General features: G+C 42.7%; 1 protein-coding gene across 1 annotated transcript in view; it reads left to right on the top strand.

Moving 5' to 3' along the window:
* Positions 1-19,834, top strand: part of thsd7ab (thrombospondin, type I, domain containing 7Ab) — a 488,245-nt gene that overhangs the window by 210,417 nt on the left and 257,994 nt on the right. The window contains exon 7 of the mRNA XM_072460164.1: positions 6,103-6,306. Coding sequence (XP_072316265.1) covers positions 6,103-6,306 — 204 coding nt within the window. The remainder of the gene's footprint in view (positions 1-6,102; positions 6,307-19,834) is intronic.

Raw genomic sequence — 19,834 nt, 5'->3', positions numbered from 1 at the left:
TATAAAAGATCGCTAAGAGGAGGGAAGTCCATTTATAATAAAAGACCCCCCGATAAATTTGTGGAACCAATCCTCGCAGAAAACTGGATACACTATCTCCCCAGACCACCACGCTCCTCCTCTGCCCTATCCAACCACCCACATTTAGCACGTTGCTAAGTGGATGCAATTACACACAAAATGTATGTACAGAGAAGAAATGTATTACCATGTAACCACAACCTGAACTCGCATACCTCACGTTGGCGGATCCATCTCTTGTTACTTGTCAGTTGTCCATACATTGTATTTTCCTGAAGAGCATCCCTGCCTCTCCTGGCATTCTGATTACGTTTTTTACCTTCAAAACTCATCAGAAGAGTAGCTGGGAAAGAACACCCATGTCTCGATTTTCTCAGATGTGCTGGAACTTTTCGCATTGTTGCCAAACCTTGTATAGAATATCCGTGAAGGTGAAGAACACTTGTTTGCCTTCATACTGGAGGTCTCGTTTAACTTTTGCAGCCTTCATGGCGCTTTCCTGGTTGGTGGTTGCGAAACCTCATAATCATGCCCCGTAGTTTATTAGCTGCTTGTCTTTTTTGGCCCTGGTGAGGTGCTCTTTCTATTGTAATCCAGATCATGCAATTAGCTCCAGGATGACCTTCTCAAGGAAACTTGTGTTGTCCTCTTCTTCTCCCTCTGGTAGCCCGACAAGTCTCAGAATCAGAATCAGAATCAGAATAAAGTTTATTGCCATTTATCAATGAACAGGATTCACGGATATAGGAACTTGTCCTGGCGTTTCGGTGCAACACAAACATCAAACACTGAACAATAAATACAAATCAATGGACAATAAATAATTACCGGGTATTAAAAATGGGTAAGTAGAGTTAAAAATAGACATGATATGTACACAAAATTAAATATGTGGTGCAATAAAAGTGAAAAGTGCAGTGAGTGCAAAGTGCTTAGGAAGTGTTCATGAGTACAACGGCAGAGGGAAAGCAACTGTTCTTGTGACGGGAGTTTCTGGTCCAGATGGACCGTAGCCTCCTGCCTGAGGGAAGTGGCTCAAATAGTCCGTGTGCCGGGTGAGAAGGGTCGGCTGTGATTCGACCTGCACGTTCCAGAGTCCTGCAGACGTACAGGTGCTGCAGAGATGGAAGGTTGCGGCCGATCACCTTCTCAGCAGAGCGCACAATGCGCTGTAGTCTCTGCTTGTCTCTGGCTGTGGCTCCAGCGTACCACACAGTGATGTAGGAGGTGAGGATGGACTCAATGATGGCCATGTAGAACTGCACCATCATCTCCGCTGGCAGCTTTGCTTTCTTCCTGCCGCAGGAAGTACATCCTCTGCTGGGCCTTCCCGGTGAGGGAGCTGATGGTGAGCCCCCACTTGAGGCCCCGGGTGATGGTGATACCGAGAAAGCGGAGGGAGTCCACAGCGGAGATGGGGGAGCCAGAGATGGTGAGGGGGAGCTGGGGGGCTTTACCTTTCCTGAAGTCCACGACCATCTCCACTGTTTTCTGGGTGTTGAGCTCCAGGTTGTTACCGCTGCACCAGGACACCAGCCGGTCCACCTCCCTCCTGTAGGCAGACTCATCCCCGTCCGAGATGAGCCCGATGAGGGTGGTGTCGTCCGCAAACTTGATTAGTTTAACGGATGCGTGGCTGGAGGTGCAGCAGTTCGTGTATAGGGAGAAGAGCAGGGGAGAAAGTACGCAGCCCTGTGGTGCTCCTGTGCTGATGGTCCGTGTGTCCGAGACATTCTTCCCCAGCCGCACGCACTTTGTCCGATCCGTCAAGAAGTTGATGATCCACCTGCAGGTGGAGTCGGGTACGCTGAGCTGCGAGAGCTTGTCCTGGAGCAGAGCAGGGAGGATAGTGTTGAAAGCCGAGCTGAAGTCTACAAACAGGATCCTGGCGTAGGTTACCGGGGAGTCCAGATGCTGCAGGGTGAAGTGGAGTGCCAGGTTGATGGTGTCGTCCACAGACCTGTTGGCTCTATAGGCGAATTACAGGGGGTCTAGCAGGGAGGAGGTGAAGGACTTGAGGTGGGGGAGGACCAGGCGCTCAAATTACTTCATGACTACAGACGTCAGCACCACGGGTCTGTAGTCATTAAGTCCAGTGATCCGGGGCTTCTTGGGGACACGGACGATGATATGGGATATGACATGACTCCAGGGAGGTGTTAAATATGCCAATGAAGACAGGGGCCAGCTCGCCTGCGCAGTGTCTTAAGGTGGCCGGTGTGACACCATCTGGTCCAGCAGCTTTTCGCGGGTCGGATTTGCGGAATAGTCTGCACACGTCCTGTTCCTGAACTGTGAGAGGGGTGGGGGGACCAGGGTTGGGATGGCAGAGGTGGCCAAAACTCAAGATTGGAGTCAAATCTGCAGTAGAAAGTATTTTGTTGTTGTGCCAGTTTTATATCGTCCACAGCAGGGGGGGCGCGGGGCTTGTGGTTGTTGAGAAGTCTGATATTATTCCTGCGGGACTTGGATTCCAAATCCAGGATCTTACTTTTCATATACCGTATTTTGCGCACGAAAAGGCGCACCGGATTATTAAGCGCACCATCAGCTATCTTTGTACAAACAGATGGATAAGTCAGAGTCAGTTGAGCTTTATTAAACGCGTTCAACTCATTCAGATCAACATTGTTCAACATCAACATTGTTCAAACGTTAATGAACAACTTTGACTTCAGCTGCAACAAGTAAAAAATCACAGTCTGACAACGCAGACAAACTCAATTATTAACACGTAAAAAACACAGTCTGATATCGCTAAAAGGAACGTTAGCGCATTCACAACAACGCAGACAAACTCAGGTACAAACACGTAAAATACAACACACTGCACTCACTTTTTCCAATTCATTCCTCGTCATCAAATCCCTCAAAATCTTCCTCTTCCGTGTCCGAGTTTAACAGTTGTGCCATTACGGCATCCAACAGCACCGGGTCCAACTTCTCATGATCAGAGTCCGTGTCGCAGTCGCTGCCGTTAGTGTTACCCGGTTCGGTGATTTTTCCAGCCTTCTTGAAAGCACGGATGATGGTTGGGACTGTTACCTTAGCCCAGGCATCCACGATCCATTGGCAGATAGTGGCATAAGTCGCCCGGCGCTGTCTCCCCGTCTTGGTGAATGTGTGGTTGCCCTCTGTCAGCCACTGTTCCCACGCAGCTCGTAGTTTAACTTTGAACGCCCTGTTGACACCAATATCTAGCGGCTGGAGTTCTTTAGTTAATCCACCGGGAATGATGAGCACCGAATTAGTTTGCTTCACCTGTTTTTTGACAACATCGGTGAGATGGGTGCGCATCGAGTCGCTGATTAATAGGGACGGAGATATGTGGAAAAAGCCATCCGGTCTTTTTACGTAAATTTCTCTCAGCCACTCACTCATCTTTTCCTTATCCATCCAGCCCTTCGGGTTAGCTTTGATAATGACGCCGGCTGGAAACTTTTCTTTTGGCAGTCTTCCTCTTGAAAATGACCATGGGAGGAAGTTTCTGGCCATTAGCCTGGCAACTGTGAACTACAGTGAAGGATGACTTCTCGTTCCCTGTGGTGCGTATAGACAATGTTCTGGTCCCTGTTTTCTCCACAGTGCGGTTCACGGGGATATCAAAAGTGAGGGGAACCTCGTCCATGTTTGTGATGTGCTCTGGTTTTATCTTATTTTCAGTGATTTTGTTTTTGCAGTATGCGCGGAAATTGGCCAGCTTTTCTACATAGTCTTTTGGCAGCTGCTGCGACACGGTAGTTTGTGCGCGGATGGAGCGATTATGTCTTTTCATAAAACGAAAGCACCAAGAGGGACCGCCACGAAAGTCATTAATATTCATGTCCCGTGCTAACGCTGTGGCCTTCAGTCGAATAGAAACTGGTGAGACGCTTCTACATGCCGCTCTCTGTTCGATAATCCACTGTTCAATGTTGTCCTCCAACTTTGGCCATCTCGCTTTATTCCCGCGGAAACTTTGTGTGGTCCTTTTTACTTGGCGCAGGTCATCTTCTTGCTTCCTCCAATTTCGTATCATTGATTCATTGACGTTGAATTCTCTCGCCGCTGCTCTATTCCCATGTTTTACTGCGTGACTTATTGCCTTGAATTTAAATTCTGCGTCATACGCGGGTCTCTTGGTAGGAGCCATGTTAGAGCATGGATATGTTTATGTTATTACTGGTGTTTGAGTCTTTAACTCACGGCCCTTTGTTAGGTGTCCGCGTTGTGCCTGAGTATAATGTTTACATTTTGACAGGGCGCGCGCGGGCGCCTTGTGTAGCGGTAGACTACTGTTCCCAGAATCCTTTGTATACAAGTTGTTGGGACTTGCGGTTCCGGAATACCGTAAACATGCTTCTAAATGTGCATCGGCGTCTCTCACGTCCCAAATCTTCTTTATACACCGTGTACCAAACAAAATATATTCACGGTCAGTAAGGGATCATCTCGAAATGGGTTGAAGCTGAAAAGACTTGATTTTTTTCGTCTCTCTCTGGACCCCCTCCCCCCCAAAAGACTTTGTCTGGCTTCACATAAAATTTTACGCTTTAGCTTGATAGACCCTGCTCACCTCTAGTGAACATCCCTGAACATCCTTTGGTAAGTTTATATTTAGAAGTTATGAACTCTCCAAATAATGTCACCTGTCGCGCATGTTTGTTTACTTAATCCACATGGTCCACGGGCCCTAGGGGCCCTATGGCACATCCCATTCAACCGAAACTGTGAGATGACCACATTGAGATAGTCTCAAGAGGATGAGAGAGTGAGAAACTAATGTTTCTTGTCAAAACCTGTAATTGTCAATTGCGTGAGTTTAGACCTTAGACGTGTCAGAGTGACAGAAGCAGAACACGCCCTTTTGTCTCAGTGAGAATCTCACGTCTTTTATGATTGGCCGAAACCTCATGCAGGTTTGTTTTGTTTCCTTCTTCCGGTCAGTGCGTAGCACGTTACTAGAGCATAATCTCTTGATAATATTCTGCGCCGCGTCTTGCAGCAAAAAAGCTTTTCCAACTTTTCTGCACCAGCCGCGTTGGCGACCGCGACGCCCGGCCCGGCCCGCCCCTTGCGCGGGCCACGGCGCGCCGTGCTCCCCCGTGCGCTCCCTGTAGCACCCGCGCACGCACCCGCCCCGCTCCTCACATGCACCCGCGTACTCCGCGCACGCACTCGCCGCCTAATGTTGGCCTAATGCACCTTGCAGTTTTTTAGCATTTCAAAACAATGATACAACGATGTATTGAAGCTTCAAAGCAACAAAAAGACAAAATGTAGGTTCAACCTTCCCCCCCACAAGACGAAAAATATTAAGTCTTTTCAGCTTCAACCCATTTTGAGATGATCCCTAAGCACAACCATAAATAAACCATATATTAAGCGCACCAGACTATTAAGCGCACGGACGGCTTTTGAGGATTTTAAAGACTTTTACGTGCGCCTAATAGTGCGGAAAATATGGTACTTCCTTCGTCCTCAGCAGCACCACCTCGGCCCTCAGCACCTGTAACTCATTCATATTGTCTGAAATATGTTTCTTCGCATCACGTTTCTTTTTCTCCCTCTGTCATCTGTTTAATTGGTGCATTCGATTTGATTGTTTAGTTCCCATAGCATTACCAGACTTGTGTTTTCCATGTTTACTCGTCTCTTGCTCCTCGTTTTTTGGGTTTATGAAGGTGAAACGGTAATTGTTAAGGCAAATTTCGCCAATTGCAGTGCGAGTGCATCACAACCGGAAGTCTTCCTGCTGCTTATTTCCAACCAGGAAATATTATGAACTGTATATTACTATAAATTGTGAAACTGGGGAATATTAGGCAAGACTTTTTAGCAAAGCTTTAAATATTGCAATAAATGTGTTTTAGAGAAATTGGTAACCCGTTTTATGACACATAATGTCTTTATAACACATAATAACATTTTTATGCCTGATTATAAGATTGAAGAATGTATTATTTCTCAAACCTAAGTCACATCTGAATCCAAGAAGAAAACGAAACTAAACCTAAACCTAAAATCATATTAACACGATTCATCTCCGTATTCCAAAAGCCCTGCTTCATAAAATGTGTTGTTCTCTTGTCTGTCCTGCAGGTTTTAAACTGAGGAGACGTGCGATCGTTAACGAGCCCAGCAGAGGAGTAGCAAACTGCCCTCACCTGGTGGAGGCTGTGCCCTGTGATGAGCCGGCCTGCTGGGGCTGGAGGGTCCTGGGCCTGGAGAAGTGTTTCCCAGAGGGAGAGCTGTCGTGTGGGCCAGGCACGCAAACCGCAATTGTCCAGTGTGTCAACAGCACCGGTGAGGATCTGCACAGCTGTAGTTTCAGTCTTCAACTCTTGGGAAGTTTGATTTGGAAAATAAAATTGTAGTTTTTATTAACTGTATCATACTGGTTGAAATTCCCTTACATATTTTTCTGAAGTATTTGATAGAACCATTTCACCATTTCACGTATTTTTTGCTTGAAACAATTACCCTGTTATTCAACAAGGTGGTACTAGTGATTTTTGTCCTCGCCACTTTCAGATGCACATTTTAAAAAAAACTCCTTCTCCTTCATTATAACCACTATTTGTAGCTGAGAAGTAAATGTAGGACAACGGCGATGTGGTGAGTTTGATTTAAATACATTACAGAGCTAAAACAACCGTGTTCTGTTGTGCGTCGTAGCTCTTGACAATCCAATGTTTTTTATTGCTTGAGGACAGGCCTACACCTTCTTTTGGCATTGTATTGTGGTAAACTGTCAACATAAAAGATAAATAAAACTACTATGTTCAGCACGCAAAATGATTGCCGGTAAACGATTGGTAATACAATAATGTTGATTAGTACTCTAACGCGTTACTTTTTTAACCTAGTAGCGCAATAACATAAAGCGCTATTTTCAAGGGCAGTAACGAGGTAACGTAATGAGTCACTTTTAAAAGTAACACTACCCAACATGGTGTGTTATAGTAGGTTATAGGTTGTCTTCAACAAAAACAACTTTGTATTTAACTAGTTTATGCTGGATAGGAGCTTTTGCATTTTGGGAACCTATCCTCCTAATCAATTTGACAGTTACTTTGTCACATGAACGCAACCTCAGAATCAGAATCAGAAAGGGTTTATTGCCACTGTCAATGAACAAAATTCACAAACATAGGAACTTGTCTTGGTGATTCGGTGCAACATTAAAACAATGAACAATGAATAAGGAACAATTTAAATCTACTATGGGATAAGAATAACAATAAGCTATCAGATAACCTAAGAAATGAATTAACATGATTTGAGTTTGACTTGAGATGCAGCAGAGGTGGTGGTGACCAGACTGAGAGATCCTGTGTACTTAGACTCTGGTTTAGCCAATTTACCAGTTGTCCACCATAATTTTAGGGTATAGGGCGGTGGTCACTAATAAACTTTCACCCAGGTCCAGTTTGAGAAAATTTCCACAATATGAGGTCTGGAAATGGCCACTTTGCCACTTTTATATAATAATATATATTATTATATTATAACATACGTAAAGAGTATTAATATGTTATTTTTCATTGTTGTTATTATAATTTATATCAAATAGTCTAATAATGATTTAAAAATACATTTACCGTAATTTTTCAGGCTATAGAGCGCTCCTGAATAAAAGCCACACCAACAAAATTTACAAAGAAAGTGAAATTGTACATATATGGGCCACACCTGTCAATAATCCGCAGGTTTAATATATTTACACGGTAGTGATGCGCCTGTTGTCTTTTGAACAGAGAGCTTTGCGGCACACCCGTTGTCCCTGTGCCGTAGGTCTATTTAGACTAATTTCTCTGTGAACATGAGTTGGTTTGTAATAAAACACACATAATTTTGAAGTTTAACAAACAGAGCTGTCTCTACTGTCCCCTCTGTCCTTGATTACTCTGTGTGATCTGATTTACCTGTGTCTGTGTCTTCACATCTGGTTCTAAACTGCAGACCGTCGTGTATCACATGTCCGCGCTCAGCCACGTCTAGATCCACTTCCTCATTAGACTAATTTCTCCATGAATATTAGTCATATTGCAATAAAATACACATACATTTTGAAGCTTAAAATATAAAGAACATGACGTGTCCCCTGGACAGTGCTTCCACTGTCCACTGACATCTTCCTCTACAGTATATTAAATGCTTGCGCTTCCTGCTAGAGTGCCCCCTGGTGGCCGTTAGCCAGTAAAAATCTATAAATTAGACGCACCGTTGTTCCTGCTTTATGCGGTCCATACGTCAAACTCATTTTTGGCCGCGGGCCAAATTTGGACCCCCAGGCTGGGTCGCGGGCCGAACATAATGTAAAAAATAAAACAATACAAATATAAAAATATAAATTGCTTTATAGCCTAGTAGCCTAGTAATAGTTATTTGTGGACACTGTTGCACAAATCTGCAGCAGGTGAAACACTGAGTCCATATTCATGCAGCAGCAGGAACAGGAACATGGACTTTTGATGTGATTTCTGATATGGAATGTTGATGTTACAAACATGTTTCTGCTCAAACTCAATATGAGCTCACTATTTTCATAGTTCAAGCTGATCTTAGTGACAAATTATTCATGTAGTGACTCAAATGAGTGCATTGCGTTCACAGTCACATGTTCATACTATATTACACTCTGACCTGTGTTTTTACCTGTGGCTTCTGATCTGTTCAAGTTTGCACTGGTTTTGATGTTTTCCTCACAGAGCATCATCACAGAAGAGAGTTTTCTTGTTGTTAGCTCCACATTAGCGCCACTTTTAGCACAGCTCTAACATCCACAAAACCGTTTATTTTCTTTCTTCCACGTGTTTCCCAAAACCACATCTCCTTCCCTCGCTTAGACCTCTGCTCAAGTCTGTAAATTTCACAACGCACTTCGGCACTTCTCAGCCCTCGGTACTTGCACCGGCAGTATTGCCTGGCCAGCCCATCCCTCCTACAATCTGTTCAAATGCAGAAGGTTTTGTAAAGTAGTCTGTCAAAACGTGTTGGGACTGGCTGGTCAGGCAACCGGCAGTACACACAGCAGCGCAGAGCAGAAAAATATGGTAAATGTTTTATTGCTCATTGTTCTGATCAGAGCACCACACACTGGACTCTGATTTTCCGCTGCATTAAACATTGCAGCGATGTGATTGGCTGATTGGCGTTACATGCAGACACCTTTACGCATTGACAGTACTGTAATGTTTGCATGTTTTGTCAGATCAAGTTGGTATAAGTCAGCGCTTTGCAATCTGTAGTTCAGATGCTGCCTGTTGATCCATCCTATCAGGAAGCGTTGGATTTTTCAGCAGGGCCTGGGTTCGACTCCTAGTATGGAGTTTGCATGTTCTCCCCGTGTCTACAAAGGTTTCCCCCGGGTGCTCTGGTTTCCCCTACCTTAAAAACATGGATGCCCCCCCTCTGGGGCCAGGACTTTCCTGAAAAATATATGCTAAATCTCAGTAAGACTTTCCTGGATAAATAAATTTAATAATGGTGCGTCTTAATCCTTCTGCAAAATAGCCCAATTTGCCTCTCCACTAGTTTGGGGAGGTGCGATTCTTGTAAGCGAATATTTGTCATGGCATTCCTCATGTACAGAGTTTATACAAACCTTTTCATTCTTCGTCAGCGCCACAAGTGATTGTAACGAGCTCCTGACCTCCAATTAATATAGAGTTCATCTGTGTCCTTTATATGCAGGGTTCAATATACATACATTTTTCTTTTCGTTTTATTTTGGCTCTAAATAAGAGTGCATGGAATGGCGGCTCATGCTTGCCCTGTATCTGCGTACATTTGTTTTGATTACACGGTCTGTTCCATCACATGACACTTGCACTCTCTTACGCTTGTAATAAATCTTTCCTGAACTCGGCAAGTGTGTGGTGTGGCTGTGCTTTATGCGAGTGTGAGACAAATAATTGTTGCAAATTTCCTGTGGTCTGCAAACTTTGTCATGTCTTAAAATCAGAGACAATTTTGTATGTGAATTTGTATAGTGCTTTTAGTCCCAATGTGCTCCATACAGTAAGTAGCGGTAGCGGCGATGATGGCTCTCGCCACCCGCGCAACAGTGTTTTGATCGCGATTGCCCCGACACTGCATTCTCTTAGACTTTATTCTTAATTTCTTATTTAAACTTTATTCTTTAGACTTTATTCTTTAGACTTTATTCTTTAAACCCCCTCCTCCCCTCCGCCACTAATGCAAAATAAAAGAGGAAGAGGAAATGAAGGCATTAATTGCACCCCTGCTGGCCAATAGTGAAAAATACACACTATCTGTAATGCTCTTTTTTTCATGGCGTCTTGAGGAGAATATAAATGAGTTTCAAACAAATCAGACAATGTTGAGTTTTTCACACAATGGGTAGGGGGCGCTATAGAATAAATTTGTTACATGGGTATTAATTATTTCCTCGTAACACCATGTCAAAGTGCACAATATTCACAAGGAAATTGAGCATAGGACTAATGTGATCGTAGTTCCTGGTTCTAGTCAAGACCCAAGCAGCACCGTTGTGGATGTACTGCAGCTGTTGTACAGCTCTTTTAGAGAGGCCAGTGAGCAGGCTGTTGCAGTTTTCTAATCTACTGGAGACAAATGCATGGATAAGTCTCTCCAAGTCTGGTTTGGAAATGTTTTTTTATTTGGTATAAAGCTGCCAATAATATTGATTTGATGTGGCTAAGTAAATTATTACCCCCAGTTTTTTCAACCTGATTTGTAGGTTTTAGAGCAGGGGTGGGTAATTATTTTCCTCCGAGGGCCATATTCGAATCCAGGCAAGTAGCGGAGGGCCGGCCCGCGATCATTGGTGTGAAAAAAAAAATCTCAAACATTAAATATCAAATAAAATATCACTTTCCTGTCAAATATAAGCTATTGAATCTATTAATTCATTTCACGTCATAGTTATTAAGGATACAAGTGCAGACAGATGCCTGAGGGCAAAACTGGATTTTTTTTTATTTTTTAATATTACTTGGACAAGCTTGGCGGGCCGGATTGAAAGGCCCAACGGGCTGGATGTGGCCCGCGGGCCGTAGTTTGCCCACCCCTGTTTTAGAGCGAGCGACTGAAGATGACTCCTGACACTTTCTCTTTATTTCTATGGACCAAAGACAATTATTTCAGTAAGTAGTAAGATTTGAGTATCATCTGCATGGTTGTAATAGGACAAATTATTGCTGCATAGTAACTGACCGGTGGCATGTAGAGGTTGAACAAACTTGGGGCACCCCACAGGTAAGCCAATGTGGTCTGAGACACAGTTAACAATTTCAACGACGCGCTTCCTTTCTTCTAGATGACTTTTGATGATGAAATTTAGGGCAGCGCTTGTGATGCCCACCCTGCCCTCTAGTCTCTATAAAAGGATGCCTGCAAAAGGAAGAATGTAACGCGTGCACAAAACTAACACGTTACATTCCTCGTTACTCAAAGAAATTATTTGAGTCCTCTAACGCGTTAGCAGCTAACGCGTTACCCCTAGATCTGGTGACAAACAAACCTGGCTCTGTGATTGCGGTGAGGGGATGAGACCGGCAATCACTGAGCCAGGTTTATTTCCCAGCCACAGAGTAGAGAGAGCGCAGCGAAACCAAACACTTGTTTCGGCATGTTGTGAGCATGCGCACTGTACCACTGTAGTCACTGTAGTGACTCTTGTCCTCACACCAAAGAGTTGGTTACATTCATTTTAACCACTATTTTGAAGCTGAGGAGTAAATGTAGGGTAACAGTGATGTGGTGAGTTTAATTTAAATAAACTACATTGCAAAAAACAAGCGTGTTCTGTTCGTGTGCATTGGTGCTCTTGCCAATCAACTCATTTTGTTTTAGCAAGGTTTTTAATTGCTTGAAGAGAGGCCTACAGTATGGCATTGTCGTGTGGTAATCTGTCAACATAAAAAAAATAAAGCTCAGTCAAATGCATTTACTTGGCTTGTTTATTTGATATTTTAATTACTTTGTTACTGTTTCCAGCAACGCAAAGTTGTTAGTATAATAATGTTAATTATTATTAACACGATAGTACTCTAACGCATTACTTTTAAAAAATAATGCTACCCAACACTGGTTTTCACCTTGATAAGAGCAGTCTCAATGCTGTGATCGGGTCTTAAACCTCACTGGAAAACATCAACTGAGTTGTTTAAGAGAAAGTCAGGGAGCTGTTGTTAAACAACCTTTTCATGGTCTTTGTCCAAAATAATGCCTATTTGAGATGGGCTGGTAATTTTTCAATACGGTGGTATCAAGATCGGTTGTCATCGAGGAGGACTTAATCACCGCTATAATTATGTGAGAGAGTGACCTTTTGTCAGTTAGAGCTGACTCTCTTTGCATCTGTAAGTATCTATGTGGTTTGATGCGTGACTAAAACAGTGTGGGTCTGAGATGCAATGCGAAGTGCTTTCCACTTATTGGGCCAATCGAGTTGCCCAAACAAGGTGAACAAATGCATGAATAACATGTGTGAGCTATGGACGAGGCATTTCGCGTGGTGGAAGCACAGAGCGATCAATGTGAACACAGCGTTCAACATGCGACTGGCCAAAATTAGATGTGTTTAATAATCATTGGCACAAACTCCCTTCAAAGTCCAAGTTTGTCGGTGAAACCCAAAGCTGTAAAATATCACAAATGTGCAATGATAGAAAATGTCTCCATGAAAGTTTAATTTGCTTTCTTTTTGTCTTCATTGCTCTTATCACATCATGTCCATAGAGCCTGTAGACATATTGAACCAGGACACTAGCAAAAGTGGACTGCCTTAAAAAAAGTATCAGTAATTACCCGGAGATCGTCACGTTATCCCGTCGCAATACTGACCTAACCTAATACTGATGTGCAATTCTGTCATATGTGCAATTACTGTGAAATTCATGTGCAATCTATGTGCTGTCGTGACACATATTCATGTGCAATTACTGTTGTGATCACATGCAATGGTATTTATGTATTTATTTGTCTATGGGAGTTTTTATTTATTTATAGGAGATCTTCTACTGAAAGTGTTTATCAGACTTCCTATAAGTGATCTGTTCTTCTGTATCTACCTCTGGATCTACCTGCGTTGCACCAATGAAATTTCCCCATGTGGGACAATAAAGGAATATCTTATCTTATCTTATCTTATCTTAATGGTCAAAATGGTGTTACTTTTTGAAGGTGGAAGGCCAGTGACAAAATTCACAGCAATGTGTGACCAGAGTTGATGTTTGGATTCACGCTGCATTCAACGCAATGTTCCTTGTATTTTTTGTGTCCCAGAAGTAAAAAATAAAATATAATGACAGCGGGCGGCTTGGAGTCTGGACACCACTTAGTCTGAGCAGGTTCCAAGGGAGCTGCCGGAGTCTGCTGTCACTCTTGCTTTTCATTGCTCTTAGTCTGCTCAGGATTGGCCCACTGCATATCTGTCAAAGTGACATCTTAATGTGAACTCAGCAGCTTTTCCTCTTTCTAAAGATGTTTTCTGGAAATGTGTGAAGTTGGTTTTGTATGTGTGAAGTTTATTTGTAGCAAAGAGTGCATTGTGTACAGAAGCCAAAAGACTGTTTCGCTTACACTATTATTTATTTTAAAGTTTCCTTTCATGGGTAAATACAAATAAATATATTTGTAAATCTTTGCTGCTTTAAAACCGCACATTACAATAAGTTTAGACTAGTTTTAGTCACAATTTAGATCAGTGGTTCCTAGGGTGGGGAATTGTAAGTTTCTGGGGGATTTATTCTTCGAAAAAAAAGTGTAGGACATAAACCAAAGTACCAAAAGACCTTTAAAATACATTACCTTTTCATAATCCATAAGCAACTGATACTGACTGTTGTAGAACAAGGCAAAAGGAGTTTGCGATGTGAACCATCACATGTCATAACAGCCCTTGGTTTTATGGCCTCCCCTTCCCTCTTTGGGTCAACACCTCTGATAAAGAACACAAAGGACACCAAATGCCATGGCCCTGACCTCTGTAGATAAGTGGAATCGTCCACTGTAACAACATCCTCTTTGTTCTGCTGGATGGAACGTCCTTAATGACTATATTTCACATCTAAACTGACTAAATGCTTACTGTGTGCTCTAAACTTGTAACTAAATCATATTTAAGTTCAGTTTGCTGTAAGAAATGTGTTTATGTCATATTTAATGTACTTTATTATGACTGCTGATGATGTGTAATAATTGAAAATGTTGCTGTATTTTGCTGGTTTAAGTGAAATTTTTCCAAATTGACAAGATTGACTTAAAACCAGCCTTAAAGTCGCAATTTAAGCCACACCACGAGGTCAGATGAAAAGGACCACCAAGCCCCCCTCTTGCCTTTTTGCCTTTTGATGTGGAATGGGAAGTGGGAGAAGGGGTCAGAAGGTTTTGCTGAGCCTCCAGTACAATTCTCTCCACCTCCCAGATGGCAGCATCGACCACAAAAAGAGGGCAGGATAGTGTCGCTCAGTGTAGGCTCAATAGTGTTAACAGGTGACAAATGGTGGGACACGGCTTCAGGCGTTGACATTCCTGGACCCAGGGCCGTAGGTGAGCGTGAAGTTGAGGCAGCTCAGGAAGAGGGTCCACAGAGCTTGCAGCGAGTTGAGCCTGCAAGCAGAGTGAGGTAGGACAAGTATGGTTGGACCATACCAAGAATGGTTGAGAAGTGCCCTCCAGCCAATGCCTCCAATCCTTGAGGGCTAGAATGGCCGTCGGCTGCTCTGGATTCCACACATTGTAGTTCCTCTCTGCTGGAGTAACTTGTTGAGAGAAGGCAGTGCTGGGGTGCAACTTCTGATCCAAGGCAAAGGGCTGAGAGAGGACAGCACTAACGCCAGACTCTGAGGTGTTCACCTCCACTAAAAACTGAGCTCGGATCAGGGTTACATAACAGAGGAGCAGAACAAAAGCTTCATTAGCATCTGGCAACCAGGAAAATGGAACCTTAACTGAAATTAGTCTGGTAAGGGGAGAGACAACTTTGCTGTAGTTAGAGATGAACCCATGACCTGCTTTGTTCTGTGTAGGGTCTGCCTTGATCTGCACTTTCTCCGCTACAAAACTAGGAAAACTCATTGAACAATCAATAGAACAGCCATAAGGCTTGTGAGGATGCAACGATGAGGCACGGACCTTACAAAAAAACTCTTTAATACCATGCTATTCTGGTGGGACTAGTGGGAGATCTACTAGCTTGTTTTCCAAAAAGTGTCAGGAACAGCTGCATGTAGACAGTGAAGATGACAAATAAGCTCCAGTTAACAATGTATTGGGTTGCCCAGTCTATGTGAGGATTTTGAGCAAAGGTAGACCCATAACAAATGGAACTGATTGAGAGACGTAGAAAGAGATTAAGACAGTGGTTTCCAGAGACACGCATGGGGACTATTTGATGAGATATTCGAGCTAGCAACTTACTATCTAGGGCAAAAATATTTTTGGTTCGGGGAATGTTGGCCTGGGACACGAACTCAGATTCAATTAAAATTGTCATCAACACAAGAGTCGAGTAAAGCTTGAACAGGAAATTACGTGGTATTGAAGGAATCGGTACCTTTGAGTTGAATGCGCTTTGAGGGGGGCGTTGATTGGAGAATGGCTCACCAGCGCCCCTCCTGAGGCTGGCAAGAGTAGGACAGTTGAGCAGAATGTGGCTTGTCTGACCACAGGAGATGCAGAGACCCTGGCAAATGCAGCGCTGAAGTTCCTTCGGAGGAAGCCACATTCTCCTGGGCTGCATAGGTTTCTCTGTGGCAGAAGTTAGTGGAGTAACTGGTGAGTGAAGTTGGCAAACTCTTGCAGAGGATGGAATGGGTGCTTGGGATAGGGGAACTGAATCAAACCCAAACCCCGAGTCTTTCACGAAGGTGGTTATCAAGCCTAACAGAGAGCAAAATTATCTTCTCTATAGAAGCCAGCTGATCCTTGACATCCTCACTAAGACATTGGGAAAAGATGGAGCTGTGCAGACTTAACCTGGCTCATGCCAGATTGATCTGTGTCTCACTCTGAATTGAGTTCTTCACACAAATCAATCTGGGAGGGTAACGTACGGCCATCTGTGCCGCCATGTTTGTTTTGGGTAAGGTTATTTTAACGTCCGCCCAGACCACAATGCTGCTCTGTAATTGGTTCCAGTCCTGCCTGTGAGCCCTAAATTCTATGTGATTGGCCCGTTATACAGGGGCAAGAACAGAAGCCTGGAGAGATTTCTCTCGCTCTCTCTTGCTCTCTCTCACTCTCTAAGTCATTCTTACTCTCTCACTTACACTCTCACTCCCCACCATGTATCTACATGTACAATTTTACCTGGCTATAAAAACTCTTGTGGATCCATGTGTCTGTGGGCTGGTGGTGGCTTGTTCCTGCTTTCTGCCCTTTGCTGCCTCTGTGTTTTACTGCATGACTTTATGACTACACATCTTTTATGACTACACATCTTTAATTAACTCATCAGGTGGAGTTATAGTCTAGACTCTGGTCTTCTCTTGGGTTACAGAACAGCGGTACTACTTGGGTGATTAACTACAAGGATACTGCTGTATTCTGATTGAGATTTGTCTCATAATGAGAAGATTTGAAGTTAAGTTTTGCCAGGATAGAAATGGTTTATAAATCCCTCATATTTGGGATTCGCCATGTGTATTGAGCAAGCGTTATAAATGAAGCCTCGCACCTGTAACTTGGCTTGGTGGTGTCACCTGCTTGTCTCCATGCAGATAGATATGTTTAATTCTATACTGTGGAACATTCCAAGCATCTAACACAGGCAACAGACCCCCCACCAGCAAAGTTATAGTGCACCTTTAGTTCAAACTATTCAAACTAAACCATGATTGTTTTTGCAATGTATACATTTATATAACAGTAGACATTTAACATTGAAATGGATTGTGCGGGTTCTAAATATCTGAGAAAACAAGACAATGAAATGGTCATATTAAAGTTTAGAGTTTATTTCCCTAACAACTACATACTAATACAAATTGTTGAGCGTAAATCTATCCCTCACACAAGGTGCTCACCAGGCGCTCTGAGTGGCATATTTCCCTCATGCTCTTAACACACACATGAAAATTGAATATTGATGAAGTTTGAAGTTCTTGGGACCAGCCTCTCAGTAGATTTCCACCAATATCTTCTTATCTGTCTGGTTTTCCTAATATGGTCTTGGTTTCAGAAAACCAGTCAAAACTGAGGAAAGAGTTAATCTTCCAAGACAGGACAGGTGCAATGGGGACTATACGGGGAGAAGGCCTTGGAGACATGTGAAGATGGTACAGAAAGAAGCAAGAGTGTACATATATATTTGCAGTGTGCGAGTGAAGTTAATATCAATGTTAAAGGTGTATTCATGCATTTCAATAGTACAATTGTATTAATTACTGTATATGATCTGTTTTACCCCAGTGTGTTGTAAAAGCAGTTCTAATAGAGACTGCTGTGTGCTGTCTGCTGTCAGCATGCTAGTTGTTGTTAGCTTTACTCTGTTCTGAGCTCTGAAAGTTGTGAAAAGCACTTATAGACTCATAATAGTGAGTAATTAGAATGCCCAGAATGCATTAGATTTATGTGTAATGTGTAGTTTTTCCTGGCCGAGAAGGAGGGTCTAAGGACAAGGGACCCTGGGACATCGCCCCTCGTCCCTGTGGACATTGTTTAATCCGTTTTTCACTGTCGCCTTCCGAGACAACTGCTGTTGTGATTTTGGGCGTTGCAAAAATAAATTGAAAATTGAATTGAATTGAATGTGGACTGCGGCAAACAAATTTCAAATGAAGTAGTTCTGTTTTTCATGTTTTAAAGGTACAGGTCAGGACGGGTACAGCTCCTTTAAGACTCCCAGCTCTCTCATGCCCCCTTTGTGTGTGTGGCAGCTACTTCCGGCCCTCTAGTCCTCTGGCCCCACACAAGCTGCAGTCTGCCATGTGTGATTGATGGGCCGCTCCACTCCCTCACCTGATGAAAATCAATTCTCACTGTTTGGATTCACGCTGCATTGATTGCTCAACGCAATGTTCCTTGTATTTTTTGTGTCCCAGAAGTAAAAAATAAAATATAATGACAGCAGGCGGCTTGGAGTCTGGACCAAGGTCGATACAGACGTTATTGAAAGTGCATATTGATATTCCACGCTGCCTGGACACCACTTAGTCTGAGCAGGTTCCAAGGGAGCTGCCGGAGTCTGCTGTCACTCTTGCTTTTCATGGCTCTTAGTCTGCTCAGGATTGGCCCACTGCATATCTGTCAAAGTGACATCTTAATGTAAACTCCGCAGTCAGAAGCTTTTCCTCTTTCTAAAGATGTTTTCTGGAAATGTGTGAAGTTGGTTTTGCATGTGGTGTTTGCTCAGTGTAGTGTGGTTTATTTGTTGCAAAGAGTGCATTGTGTACAGAAGCCAAAAGACTGTTTCGCTTACACTATTATTGATTTTAAAGTTTCCTTTCATGGGTAAATACAAATAAATATATTTGTAAATCTTTGCTGCTTTACAACCGCACATTACAATTAGTTTGGACTAGTTTTAGTCCTAATTTAGATCAGCGGTTCCTGGGGTGGGGAATTGTAAGTTTCTGGGGGTTTTATTCTTCAAAAAAGAAAAGTGTAGGACATATACCAAAGTACCAAAAGACCTTTAAAATACATTACCCCGGAGACAGGACCAGTAAGCCAATCTCAGCCTTGTGGCCTTAATATGCAAAGTGGCATGATTTTGGGTAATTTCTGATAGTAAATCTTCCCTCCGAATCAATCCCAACAATTCTTTCAGTTTAACCAAACTCCTAGCATCTGAAATTTGATATGCTGTAGCTTGATTTTACCTGTTGGGAAACTGTTTTTGTTTTCAACCCTTCTGATTTCATTACTTACTCTCCTAAATCACTAAATTGAACTTCTACCATTTGAGACCCTACATGAATGTAGTCTGGATAAAGTTGTGGCACAGTGTTTTGATGACGCAGCAGTCATGGCATCTGGACTCAAAGGGGTGCAGGCTAGAGTTAGTGAGAGGTCACCGATGGCCTCATTCATTCACTGCTATGCACATTGACTAAATTTAATACTGACTCAAGGAGCCTCAAAGCTTAAAGAATGCAAGGTCTTCATTTTTCTCAAAAACCCCTAAGCGCACGCAACAGCAAACGTTGTCTTCATTGCACCAATGAGGTGGCAATATACATCTAGATTGGTCAATGCAGTCTTTGAAAAGAGCCCTAAAAGCCCTAAAGGAGCTTCCACTTACTGGAACATCATGATGACCATGACGGGGATACTATGCATATGGCTGATGGATTTAATGCACATTTGGATGATTTTGAGTTTTATTTTTTGCTTGAAACATTCAATGAGATTTTTGATTATTCGGATGTGCTTTTTGGTATTCTACAGAAACTAGCCTCTATGTCAATAGAAAAGGACTTATTGGTAGAACTAAAATGCACAGACGTACAACAGAGTCATTGAAGAAAGGAGTCTTTGGTGAGTAGGCATACAATGCATTTTATTTTTTGTTAAATGTGTATGTATGTTTCACATTTGATTTCATTAATATTAAATAGCCTATATATTAACAAAATAAAATAGCAAATAGCCTATATTGCAAATTATTTGTTTTCTTGTAGTTATGTGTCTTTATTATCATGGTGAAACTGCTTTGGGTGCGACAATGCGCTGTTTAGTGAACACACTGTATAATATTTTTTTTGTTTGTAAACCAGAAATGGATAGAAGAAGAATATTAATATAACAGAGTTATTGCAATAGAGACACTTGTCTATTAGTTGAACTGTACTATATTGTACAGTACCTGCAATTCTCTGAATAAAAATGTCAATTT

The sequence above is a fragment of the Eucyclogobius newberryi genome, unplaced genomic scaffold, assembly GCF_026437365.1.
Source record: "Eucyclogobius newberryi isolate DKJ021-1_F unplaced genomic scaffold, fEucNew1.0.hap1 SCAF_3, whole genome shotgun sequence".
Classification (NCBI taxonomy): Eukaryota; Metazoa; Chordata; class Actinopteri; order Gobiiformes; family Gobiidae; genus Eucyclogobius; species Eucyclogobius newberryi.
Note: the sequence above shows the minus strand (reverse complement) of the source record. Positions and strands in the feature narration are given on the sequence as shown.